Source organism: Hippocampus guttulatus, chromosome 2, assembly GCF_054856545.1.
Source record: "Hippocampus guttulatus isolate MCC_2025c chromosome 2, RoL_Hgut_1.0, whole genome shotgun sequence".
Classification (NCBI taxonomy): Eukaryota; Metazoa; Chordata; class Actinopteri; order Syngnathiformes; family Syngnathidae; genus Hippocampus; species Hippocampus guttulatus.
In genome coordinates this window covers 22,301,222-22,313,082 of record NC_141262.1, presented here as the reverse complement: position 1 = coordinate 22,313,082, position 11,861 = coordinate 22,301,222, and the positions used below count along the sequence as shown (strand labels likewise).

General features: G+C 48.5%; 3 protein-coding genes across 9 annotated transcripts; 2 read left to right on the top strand and 1 right to left on the bottom strand.

The window, feature by feature from the left end:
• The first annotated feature begins 216 nt into the window (after positions 1–216).
• LOC147208947 (schwannomin-interacting protein 1) lies at positions 217–4,663 on the top strand. Of its 5 annotated transcripts, none has more exons than XR_015099075.1 (8): positions 217–457; positions 1,208–1,454; positions 1,960–2,135; positions 2,227–2,341; positions 2,920–3,035; positions 3,783–3,911; positions 4,001–4,118; positions 4,200–4,663. XR_015099075.1 is itself a non-coding variant. In XM_086102624.1 (8 exons), exons 2-8 carry the CDS (start codon positions 1,275–1,277, stop codon positions 4,304–4,306), a joined length of 936 nt encoding a protein of 311 aa, XP_085958750.1. In that variant the 5' UTR covers positions 217–457; positions 1,251–1,274; the 3' UTR covers positions 4,307–4,663. The 5 variants fall into 5 exon arrangements, 4 of the variants coding, with proteins under 4 accessions (XP_085958750.1, XP_085958732.1, XP_085958742.1 ...); XM_086102624.1 differs by having other exon boundaries at positions 1,251–1,454; positions 2,920–3,030; XM_086102606.1 differs by having other exon boundaries at positions 2,920–3,030.
• Positions 4,664–4,886: 223 nt separating this feature from the next.
• On the top strand, positions 4,887–8,017 carry LOC147208946 (P2Y purinoceptor 3). Its single transcript, XM_086106008.1, has 2 exons — positions 4,887–5,187; positions 6,773–8,017. Exons 1-2 carry the CDS (start codon positions 5,154–5,156, stop codon positions 7,909–7,911), a joined length of 1,173 nt encoding a protein of 390 aa, XP_085962134.1. The 5' UTR covers positions 4,887–5,153; the 3' UTR covers positions 7,912–8,017.
• A 2,057-nt stretch (positions 8,018–10,074) lies between these two features.
• LOC147208945 (BPTF-associated chromatin complex component 1) lies at positions 10,075–11,595 on the bottom strand. 3 transcript variants are annotated; one of them, XM_086106006.1, is made up of 5 exons: positions 11,112–11,594; positions 10,826–10,920; positions 10,575–10,756; positions 10,401–10,505; positions 10,075–10,279 (listed from the first exon to the last, which is right to left on the bottom strand). In XM_086106006.1, exons 1-5 carry the CDS (start codon positions 11,130–11,132, stop codon positions 10,215–10,217), a joined length of 468 nt encoding a protein of 155 aa, XP_085962132.1. In that variant the 5' UTR covers positions 11,133–11,594; the 3' UTR covers positions 10,075–10,214. The 3 variants fall into 3 exon arrangements, with proteins under 3 accessions (XP_085962132.1, XP_085962133.1, XP_085962131.1); XM_086106007.1 differs by having other exon boundaries at positions 10,075–10,282; positions 11,112–11,593; XM_086106005.1 differs by having other exon boundaries at positions 10,401–10,756; positions 11,112–11,595.
• Positions 11,596–11,861: the final 266 nt, after the last annotated feature.

Sequence of the window (11,861 nt, the reverse complement as noted above, 5' to 3'; positions counted from 1 at the left end):
ACTGGCGACCAGTTCAGGGTGTAGTATACCTTTAGCCCGAAGGTAGCCGGGATAGGGTTCGGCATGCCCCGCGCGCGACCCTGCTTAAAATATTCGCTGTTAAAAATGGATGGATGACGCACATTCGTCAAGCTAACTTTAAGCGGAAATGCCGAAAAGAGCCAACCTTGCTTTTGTTTTGAACGACCCGCCGGAAGTGACACATACACACGCGTTTGTGTCTTTGCGTGAAATTCCTCAAGTTTGGAGTTGCGTCTTTTGTTTGACGACAGCAAAGCTCATAAAAGTCGTCGGAAGGCAGCCAGCAGAATCCGAAAACTACCGCCAGGGCTTGGAGCACGACAAAAGATTTGGGACTTTTTGATTTTGGACTTTGTCGAGCGGTGCAGAAGTGAAGTATGTGGCAAACAAAAACACGGCGGCGGCGGTCAAGCAATTGGTGAAAGTAAGGAAGAAAGTAAGTCAGCCTCCTCTTCAACTTTCCGACGACTTGGGGGGAGCAAACGAAAGGCGAGTTATTTGGAACTCAAAACCTCCCGCCATGCCCCGCCCCTAGAAAACTTAACTTTTGCCATTCAACTCCAACGACAGCATGTTCGGGTCTTGGTTTTGGTTTTTGCTTCGTCGTTCCGAGGTTCAGCATGCTCGGCATGCTAACTCCCCACTCGTGCCTCCCACATGAATTCAAACACATGTTGGCAGAAGACTTCTAATTGTCCAGAAGTGGGAATGGTTGTTGCTTGTTTGTCTTTATACGTCCTGTCATTGACTGGTGGGCGACCTATCGAGGGTGTTCCCCCGCCTCTCTTGCCAACAGTCTCCCCCCGACCGCGCCCCAAAAATCACATTCGAGTTAGTGGATGACTCGAAAATTTTGTGAGAATGCTTCAGGGATGGTGCTACACCTGAGGACGGGGGGGGGGGGGGGGGGGGGGGGGGGTGCTATTGCCGCGTCAGAAATCTGTGTAATCCCCGGTTCAGGTCCTCCAGCCTATTATATGGTATTCTAGAATATATCCAAAAATTATTTTCTCAGCCCTCTATGTATTGGTCAAGTTCCCCTTAGGCCCAGTCAGGATGGACTTCGGCTGACCTCTGACCCCCATGAGGATAGGCATGATCCAATTCTATGGCATGCCTCTGATACTTGGTTCCGACAAATAATTTGGAATTAATTGTTGTAGCTTTTTTTTTGTGTGTGTCAAAGTGCATTCTTACACATGAGGACCAACATACAACCATTGCTTAAGAAAAGATGCCAAGGCGCTGACGAGATGGAAGTCAGCGACAAGGAACGACTAAGGTGGCGCGACGAAGACACAGACAAGGACACCGACCACACCCAGGAGCCCCGAGATGAGCCGGGCCTTCCCATCATGCACTGGGAGGCGTTGAGCCTTCGCATCGCCGAGCTGGAGAAACAAGAAGAGGAGAAGAAGGACAAACTGGCAAAGGTTGGACACCTGCCCGATTCTGAATCCTCTTATTTGTATTTGCTATTTAAACAAGAAACATACAAATCAACAGCAAATTTACAAAAACAGGACGAAACGACATTGGCGCACCGTTGTCCATTTGTGGTTGGTGTGCCTTTAAGGGGCGTGGTACTCTGGCTCTCTCTACTCACATGGCAGCATGTTGCGCTGCCTTTTTTCTTTTTCTTTTTTTTTTTTAACTTGAGTGGTGGCATATCCAAACCTTATTCGAACCCGCAACACAAAGCAAATTACGGATCAGCGATGCCTCCTAAGTGGAAAAAGTTGTGAGTCAAAGTAGCACTGAAGCAAAATGCAAGATCATCACTTTCGCCATCTTTGTTGCTTTTATTTTTCTTACTTTTTTTACAGTGTATTGTGTACGCATGTCATTGTGTGCGCATATGGTTAGACGCCACGAGATGAGCCGCACGTGTTGACTGTGATTTTCTTTTTTTTCTTTGTGTTTGTTTTTGATGGCCAGAGCGGCGCGGCATCCCTGGAGCGGGGGCGAGCTCCCGTCAGCTGCACAGACGAACAAGGATGCGGCAGACAAGAAAGCTGGGAGGACGGTCGCCGGCGTCATCGCCGCCACCTCGACCGCCGGGACGGGCTGGACCGCAGCGATGACAGTGAGGACTTGTCAGCCCTCGGTTCACGGTAACCAAAGCAAACTTTTGACAAGTCTTCCGGGGTGTGCCTCCGCTCGCTCAATTGGCTGTCTTTTTTTTTTTTTTTTTGCATGGTCCAGGCTGCAGACGCAGATGAACCTTCAGCTCTGCTTCATCAACAACAGCGAGAGTGATGACGAAGAGCAAGAAGAAGAAGAGGAAGAGCGAGAGGAGAGAGATGCCAGCGCGGCTGTGGTACGTGTCGCCTCCACACATCTGGCCATCTCATTCAGGGACGTGCGGTCAGGGTCAATAGCGCCTGACTGCAGCCTGCAGATCGGGCTTGGACTAAATGTAGGAGGAGCTAATCGTTTGACGGAAGTGGTCGAAATGGCCATTTTGACATCATTCTGGGTGAATAGAAGCTCGAGAGCCATGGAAGCACAGCGTGTTCAGGGAAAATGGGAGAGTCAACGGTGGTTGTAGGCCAGGGGTGTCAAACGTATTTTTGTCGCGGGCCAATTTGGAGTTAACGGCTTCCCTCAGAGGGCCTGTACGGCAGTGAAACCGAATAAATGTGAAACCATGACATCGTATTATCACTTGTACACCCAAAAATATATATATGGATTATCCATCCAATTTCTGATCTGCTTTATCCTCACAAGGGGGGTGCTGAGCCTATCCCAGCCGTCTTCGGGCAGTAGGTGGGGGACACCTTGAACCGATTGCCAGCCAATCGCAGGGCACACATAGACAAACAACAATTTATGCTCACAATCACACGCACAGACAACTACGGTGTTCCATTAACCTGCCATGCATGTTTTTAGAATGTGGGAGGAAACCAGAATACCCGGAGAAAACCCACACAGGCACGGGGAGAACATGCAAACTCCATACAGGGAGGCCGGAGCCGGGATCGAACCCACGACCTCTGCACTGTGAGGTCAACACTCTAACCACTCGCCCACTGGGCTGCCCAAAATTGATGGCTTACTAGTTTTGAAATCAGTCAACTATTCATTTGTTGTTTGTTCAAGTGAGTGTAAACGGGGTCACAATTTTTTTGCAAAATGTAAACATTATTTAATGACACATAGCAATATGACCTTTGGGTACAGATTTTAGCAAGGTTTACGGCAGCTGATACACATGATTTGGTTTCGCGGGCCACATAAAATGACATGGCAGGCCAGATCCGGACCCCGTGCCTTGTATTTGACACCCGTGGTCTTGGCCATTAGAACGATTGCAATACCACATGTCCCAATAGGAAAGTACACTCGACATACGTAACCACTCGAGGAAAACTCAGCTGGTTGACGACATACTTAGCCTCCATCTTGAAACGGTAATCCGCGGTGATCTCTTCCATTCACTCGTATTAACGGAATTGTGGTTGGTTTCAATATATTGATCCGAACTCGTCCACTTCTTTACCGATTTCGACATGGATTGGCTTGTGAGAAACATCCGGCCAGCAGTTATGGCTCATGTTTCAATGAAGGTCAAATTTTATATGTAAGCTAATCTTGAAATTTCGGGCTAATGTTTTTATATCTGACTCCAGAGGCGTTTTCCTTCATAAAAAGTCGCCATTCCAAAACTGCATTTTGGAATGGATAGCTACATTTGTGTGATGATGTAAAACTTGGAACGTTCAGTATCTCTGTAATTTTGTACACGGGCATAGAGAGGAAGCATCGTTGCGGGTCACAAGACGGCCACGCCGACGGCCAAGACCGAGAAAAACAAGTCCAGGGGCTTCCGCAGCACTTGGAGGAAACTGCGAGAGCGACTGCGAGCGGACCACAAGCCAGCCGTGAGTGACAAAAAAAAAAAAGTCAGCACCGGTTCACTCGCCCGCTCGCTTTTTCTCTTTTGACAGTGGCTTCTGCCCGTTCCCCTCAGAATCCGCCCGGCGTCGAACCGCCGCTCCGCGGGAGACACTTGGAGCGCAGTGACGTGCACAAGTTGAGCCTCAGGGAGCTGCGTGCACAACGATCATTTCTCACTCAAACAGTACAAGGTACGTACACGGCAGCAACCGATTAGACAGCTTTTCCGAAAAATGCTTCATTGCAACGTAGTTCTTCTTGTTGCGCCTCAGAGCTGAGCTCGGATCTGGTGGCCGGGCTGCAGGTGCGAGACCAACTGAGGACTGAGCAGGACGCCATGTTGCTGGAGCTTCAGGACCTCACGTCCTTGCACGGCTGACGGACGGCAGCGTCCGCCCGGTGTCACCGACCCAATGACTCCTTGCGGAAGAACGTCCGCCGACAGATTGACTCTCCGACGACGGGACTGACTTTGACCATTTCAACGCGTTAACGTGACACTACGTTTGTTTGTTTTGAACACATGAAAAGGGAATTCTCAACCACACGTTTTTATATTCACAAGGACGATCACGCCTTTGTCTGAATAATGCCGTCGATGTTTTCCGTCTCCGTGCGTTAGCTTAGCATGAGCGCCATTTGGACTAAAAGCTTGAAGGTAACAATGGGAGGCGGAAGGTTGGTCCACTTGTTTATGTTCGACCATGTTGACGAGTATTAAAGTCTCTTGAAATCATCACGACTTTTTCTCTGTGAAATTCTGACAAAACATTCTGAAAATGGCCAACATTCACGTTCATAATCTAGTCGCAAATCAGGTCAGCACTCTGAATATTTTTTTTGGGGGGGGGGGGAAACAACTCCAATTTAAAATAATGCAGGACCTGTGAAAAATCATCTTCGCAGGCCGTGTCAGACCCCTGATGGCCCGCTTATGGCCCACAGGCCGTATGTTTGACACCCGGGCTGCAAAATGAGAGTGAGGCCGGGCTCTCTGTCTTTGTCTCCCTCTCTCGTGCGCGCAGGTGGTCAACTGGGGATGACACGGCGAGGGCTCGAGGGAGGGGCTGTGTCACCATGGCAACGTGCGAAGAAGAGGACAAGAAGAGGAAGGTGCGAACGTCTTTAAGCCTGTGAGCGCTTGCACGTCTTCTTTTGTTGTTTGTTTGACTTTTGGATTATTTGCCGCCCTCTTGGGACTCTTGCCATGGGGCCGAGTTTGCCATATGGAGTCGTCGCGGGCCGTGTGCAGTGATGCAGGTATTTATGAGCCCACGCGAGCGCTTGCACACACACTCACACACACAACAGCTGCAACAAAGTTAATTCATCAGTTGTCCAGGCAATGCTTTTTTGATTTGACAATAGAAGAAAAAGTTAGTTTGAGTTCTTTTCCATTTTCTGACCAGTTGGACTAGTCGGAACACCTGTTGCACCTCTATGCACAACTGACACCCGAAAGCCAATGATTGCAGCCTAAAATCAAATCGCATCCGAATGCTTGAAGTTATCAGAGGGCGCCGATGTGATGTCATCGCTCAGGCTAATGAAGCGCCAGTATGTTTAAAGCGCGTTCGGTTTTTCTTGGAAGTGATGGAAGATCAACAGCGTGCGGCGTGACGCGAGCGAGCGTAGTTACTTATTATCTTATTGCTGAGTTAATGGGCTGAGAAGAGACTGAATCAGCAGCGGCGTGCCCTCGTCCACAGGAAGGCAAACACCCTTGGGGACGGACAACAGGAGGTGAAAGGCGCTGTGCAAAGAGCCCAGTGCTGAGTCAGCAACGGAAACGGGGGGAGAGGGCCAGGGAGCTAAATTATGTTGAGATGCGGCCTTCAAAGAAATTCACACAAATCCAATTTCCCAAATAAATTGACCCCCCCCCCCCATCCCTGTTGCTGATGTAAAATGCAATTGCTAATTACATTCAAAACAAACTTGCTTTCCCCCCCACCCCCCGAGATATTTTTATTTCTCCTGAAACAAAAAAAAATCTTTTTTTTTCTTTGCCTCCATGTATTATTGATTAAGGCTGTCCCCCAATAGCTTTAGAATAAATTCTTTTGGCAACTATCCCATCTAATGATCAGATAAGGAAATATTTTGGATGAGAGTTGATTGCAAAGTCACCTCCCATTACCGTTTATTAAAAGGAAAGTCAAGTCAAACATTTTCTTTACAAATTGTTCGTTGCACCTGCACTAGTCTAAACACGGCGTTCTGATTAATATTGCGTTTGTGGGATACGAATTATGGACCATAATCCGTCCGCTTTAATCCATTTAAGGGGGCGGCCATTTTGCCACTTGATGTCGACTGAAAATGACATCATAATTGCTCGACAGCAGGTGGCAAAATGACCGCTTCCTGAGATGCATAAAAGCAGGTGGCTTTTCCCTGCTTAATTCACGTTCCATAAAGGCAATATTAATCTGAATTCTTTGCTCAGACTTTACATATTATTGTAAAGTCAAATGTTTTGACTAGACTTTCCCCTTAAGTCATTCTTGTTCAACGATGAAAGAAAATGAAATCAACAACAGTGAAGTGAAATCAAATGACGGGGAGTGACACACTCGCCAACGTACCTTTTTGAAAATCAGAGCTTCTTCTTGTCTACCAACTGATTCCAAGGTAGTGCTACAAGTTTGCACTCGACGACTTGTGAAGTTTCTTCAGCTTCAACGACATCAATGATGATGTCATCATTATTTTCATTTAGAATAATTATGATTCCGTTTCAGGTTTAGTCTGTAAGTCAGAAAATCGGCAAAACTTGTCCGAAGTAAAAGCCGACGTTTGCGAACATCTTAACTTCGAAAAGTGACCCTTTGGTGCCTTCCAGGTGAGCGTTGGCCGATGACGAGGAGGACGACGGTGACAAGGGCGAGGGTTCCTGCGGCGGCCATGACACGGGCGGGCGGCGACAACAGCAGCTCGCCGCTGTGCAGCATCGACGAGTCGTACAAGTACATCTTCCTGCCCACCTTTTACTCGTTCACGTTCGTCTTCAGCCTATCCCTCAACGCCGTGGTCCTGTTGCGCTCGTTCCGCCGCACCAAGCGCTGGAACGCGTCGCTCATCTACATGGTCAACCTGGCCTCCACCGACTTCATGTACGGTCTCTCGCTGCCCTTCCTGGTGGCCAGCTACGTCATGCGCGACCGCTGGGTCTTCGGGGACTTCATGTGCCGCCTGGTGCGCTTCCTCTTCTACTTCAACCTCTACTGCTCCATCTTCTTCCTCACCTGCATCTCGGTGCACCGCTACCTGGGCATCTGCCACCCCATGCGGGTCATCGCCCTGGAGACCAAGAAAGCCGTGAAGTGCACATGTGTGCTGGTGTGGGCGGTGGTCTTCGCCCTCACCTGCCCCATCTTCCGCTTCGCCCGCACGGCCCGCGCCGCCGGAGGCGTCGACAACTGTTGGGACGACGCCATCGACAGAGATTTCTCCGACTACGTGCCGTACGGGGTGGTCCTGCACATGCTGGGCTTCTTCGTGCCCTTCTCCGTCATCGCCTGGTGCTACTCACGAGTGGTGCTCACCATCTTCAAGACTCTGCCTTCTCGCCCTCGCGACGGAAGGGAGTGCGCAGCCGGCGTCTCCGTCTTTCTGGGCGCCGATTCAACGTACGCCGGCCGCAGGCGCAAGTCCATCCGCACCATCGTCACCATCACCCTACTCTTCGCTCTGTGCTTCTTCCCCTTCCATGTGACCCGCACCGTCTTCCTGCTGCTCAAGGTGAGCAAGGGAGTCCATTGCCAAACCATGACCACCGTGTCGATGTGCTACAAGATCACGCGGCCCTTAGCGTCCTTCAACGCCTGGCTCAATGCCCTCCTCTATTTCCTCACCAAAGACAAGGGCGGATGCTGCCCGCCGCCGGCCCCCGCCACCACCGGGCCACTGTTGCCTCTGAGGATGCTGGCGAAAGGAGATGAGCACGTCCACCGGCATGGCAAAAGTCCTTTACTGACCTAATGGAAAGAAGGCGGCTTACGCTCACTGTCGTCTTCTTTTGAAATCCTGCTAACAGACTTGATTTGATTCATATTAATTATGTTCTAATAATCTAGAAAGAATGGCTTCGGTGACACACGAGAATTAAATAAATGATCAGAATACGCAGCAATGACCATAATTTTTTTAAAATATAAACCTGACCTGTGTCTGGTGGATGCAATGAGTGAAGTTCGTTCTTTGATGTTTTTATTTCATACGGGGATCCTAGAATGAAACGCGCTGCTAACAGTGTTTTCAGTGGGGGGGGGGGGGGGGGTGTCAGCAACAGTGGCAGGGTAAAATGGCCGCCCTGGTCGTGGCGTCAGCGCTTTACACTGTATCTGGCGACCTCTCGCGGAAGTTGGGTGGACTGGCAAGGAGAAGGTGGCAGCCAGTCTTCACTTGTTTGTGGGATTTGGACAAATACAATAGTCATCATTTTAATCCTGCATTTATGTATGAGTTGACTTGTTCGTTCAGGAGGAAACTGAAAATTGTGTGCCTGTCATATACGGGCCCATGTAGCAGAGGGCGACACAGAGGCCCCAAAGTCAAACGTCAACCTAGCACCGCATCGACTGTCATGCACCCCACCGCGAACTCGAATAAGATAAAACGCCAAGATGAATATTACACAAAAATGAATATAAATTATTCTAGCGTTTTTAATTCCAAAGGGACGTTGTGCGTTTTTGTGGCCATATTTTGCTAAAGGTGGAGAGTCTTTACATGCCCGTGACAGGTTGTTTTTTTTTCTTTTGGTGGGGGGCTGGGGGTGGGGGCAAGTGACGAACCAAACATGGCGCCATTTTCAAATGGGTCACCGACGCACAATCCCAAACTTCCAAAAGCCTTCTTCTATTTCGCCTATTTTTCTTCTTTCACCCACCGGGGACACGCCGCCAAGGTAAGACACGTGTCCGGTCTTATTTAACCTCTCGTCATGACAATGTGAACTCGAGTCAGTCCATTTGTTTTTAGGGACTTCAATTGACGCCCTACAACGGGTTCCCGAATGCGGAAGTGAAAAGCATTCGTAACTTATCAGGGTTAAACTTGAAACTTACCGCATTAAAACGTGAATTTAGCACGCTTTAATTTTAGTTTCATTAACACATGAATTTAATCGCGTTATAACGGGATGCTTATTTCTGGTGTGGCAGCAATACCTGTCATCTCGCAGAGACACGAGTGCCTCCACCTCACAATTACAACATGACCTCAAAAAGTCTGGAAAGTAAATACGTCGTCCGTGTATTTGAATGACTTCCAAGGGTGGGATGGGAACCAACCCCACCAGGCATGGGACCCCCTCCCTCCCCTGTCCTCTGGCAACAAGGGCAGTCCCAAACAATTTATTGGGTAATCGATGATACTATCAAATATTCCATTGATTACTTTAAGAACCCCCGCCCTTCAAATAAATCAAGTTTGAACAAATAGATATTGCTAATTCGATCTCAAACATCAATGTCAGCAATGTATATTATTTTCTTGAAGGGGAATGCTTCCAATTTCTTGTAAGGTGAGAGTGGATGCACAATTTTCTGCTGCTTCTTGTCAAGTTGAGAAAATAAAAATAATAAACGGCTACTGAAATTGTTTCATGATGATGAGGTAGGGTGCACCAGAGCAGCAGTTGTGGATGTTTTGGAGTCATCACTCCGGATCCTGACGTGCTGCTCTCGTGCATGCCGCCACTTCCCCATGATTTTGTGTGCATTCGTGCTTTAAATGGTTCCAGTTGGCATCATCATTGACTTTTCCGGGTGATGCATGCAGTCAAAGCCTACAGCTGTGTGTGTGTGTGTGTGTGTGTGTGTGTGTGTGTGTGTGTGTGTGTGTGTGTTCCATATGAAAATGTCCAAATGTCCTGCTTGAAAATGCTTGTTCACTCACAAATGTTGAAAATATTTCAACATCCAACTAAAACACTGCACGTTCAATAATAAAAACTGACACATGCTATAGGTTATTTTGGTGATCGTATTTTAGTGTTTTGAATGCATATCATGACGTGTGCATGTTCCAGTTGGCGGAGTGTTGAGCCATAGCAGCACATCATTTTTAATACTTGTTACGTGTGTGTGACCAGAGTGTTGTGTACTGTTCTTGTCGGACACACCGAAAGAAAGACATGAGTACAACAGATTCATATCAGCTCTATTTTGTTGAGAAGGAATCCAAATGTGTTTTCATAGCCTTGATTGGATATATCATATGATACAGTGTGTGTGTGTGTGTGTGTGTGTGTGTGGGATGATGTGACAGGTTCTGTGATGTTAGCGTGACAGCAGAGGAAGGTCGCTGGAGTTCATGATGAGGCTGGAGTCCAGGTTCAACGTATCTGCTGACATAGACAAACTTTGATTATAAATACTTTTGGACTGGCTTCTGGATTTGTGGTTGTTCTTGATCATGACTTCAAGTGAAGACGCAAATGAACGTGTCATGTAGGTTTCGAGCACCTTGATCAAAGTTGAGCTTTTTGGATGGGGACGCTTGCCCCAATCCCTCAATATCTACCAGGTCGCTGTTGACGTCTGAGTCGTTGAGGGCACTCAGGGTGACATCTGAACACACATGCACATGCTTTGGTCTACTGGCTCGTTTCCGTGACTTGTGCTTGTGCTCAAACTCACCCGCGGCCTTGCGTTTCCTGGCAGCAGCCACGCCGGCCTGCATGCTGGGCTGGGCGGCAGCGGTTCCGCGTGACAGCACAGCGGCTTTCTTGGTGGCTGTTGTGTTGGGTGGGATAGCTTCAGATGAGCTGCAGCGAGCGCTGTCTTTATGCTTCCGCTTGACCGGGGTCTTGGTGTGAGTGCTGGTGGTAAGAAGGCAAGTGAACTCAAGCCGCATGTCAAATTTACGCACATGAAATTGATGCACAAACCTGGTGGGGTTGGCCTCGGCCACGGGGTGTAGTTGCATGGTGAGTTCTCCCAGTCGGCTGAAAGCAGCGCCGGCTGCTGAAAAGATTTCTCCAACCTGCGTGCAAAACAAACAATCCAGCATCGCGGTTCGTTCTGGAGAACTTGAGGAGGAATAGAGATGAGCACCGTTGCCATGACTACCCGATTCACTGTGATTGACCACTTGCCCGGTGCAGGCAAATAAGTCCATAATTTACCTTTCGCACTTCAAAACTGTATTGTGATGTGGGGGTGGCGGGAACTTACTTTGGTGGAAGCTGAAGTCATGTTTGACGCAGGCCGTGTGGCTTAAAACAGCACCTAATATGCTAACAACAATGGAGCCAGCTAGCATCGGCGGCTAACTTGCTTTTGCCGGCGGTCGGTTGTGCTCTGCTCAGGGTGTCGTAGTCACGAAAGCGAAAGCTCCGGCATTCGAACAAACTGCCCGCGCATCATCATCCCAAAGCATTTACCTTCGCGAAGTTGACATTAACCGCAAGAGAGACTTTGGAAACCCAAGCTGATGCCTTCGCCGCACCGCGCAAGCTTATAAACCACGTTTACGACTATAGTTTTTTTACGTTGAATCGTCAGTCATCAAAACACAAGCGCTAGTACGGTTTACCACCAGGTGCGTGCTTGATCTGGACAGCCTAGAGCAGGAAATTGCATTTTAACTCTGAGTGGTGCAGCCACAGCAATCCGTTTTACCTATTTCATCTGAACGCAACATAGAGAAAGTCGATTGCCGCTGGTCATGTGACCACGTTACGTCACTGAGTGCGTTTGGTCTTACCCAGTCAACCTTAATTGTTTTGTGTGCGCATGTGCGTGTGCGCGTTTGTGTTTGTCTGTTTACGTATTTAGGGGAAGGGGGTCCCATTCATGTCCATATTGACAAAAATGTTATTAGAATGTAAAAATGAACATTAAGTCAATAAAAAAGGCAGCCTTGGTTGACATCCAAACCCCGATTTTAGAAAGACTTCCGGTGTGCAATCACGTGACTTGGAT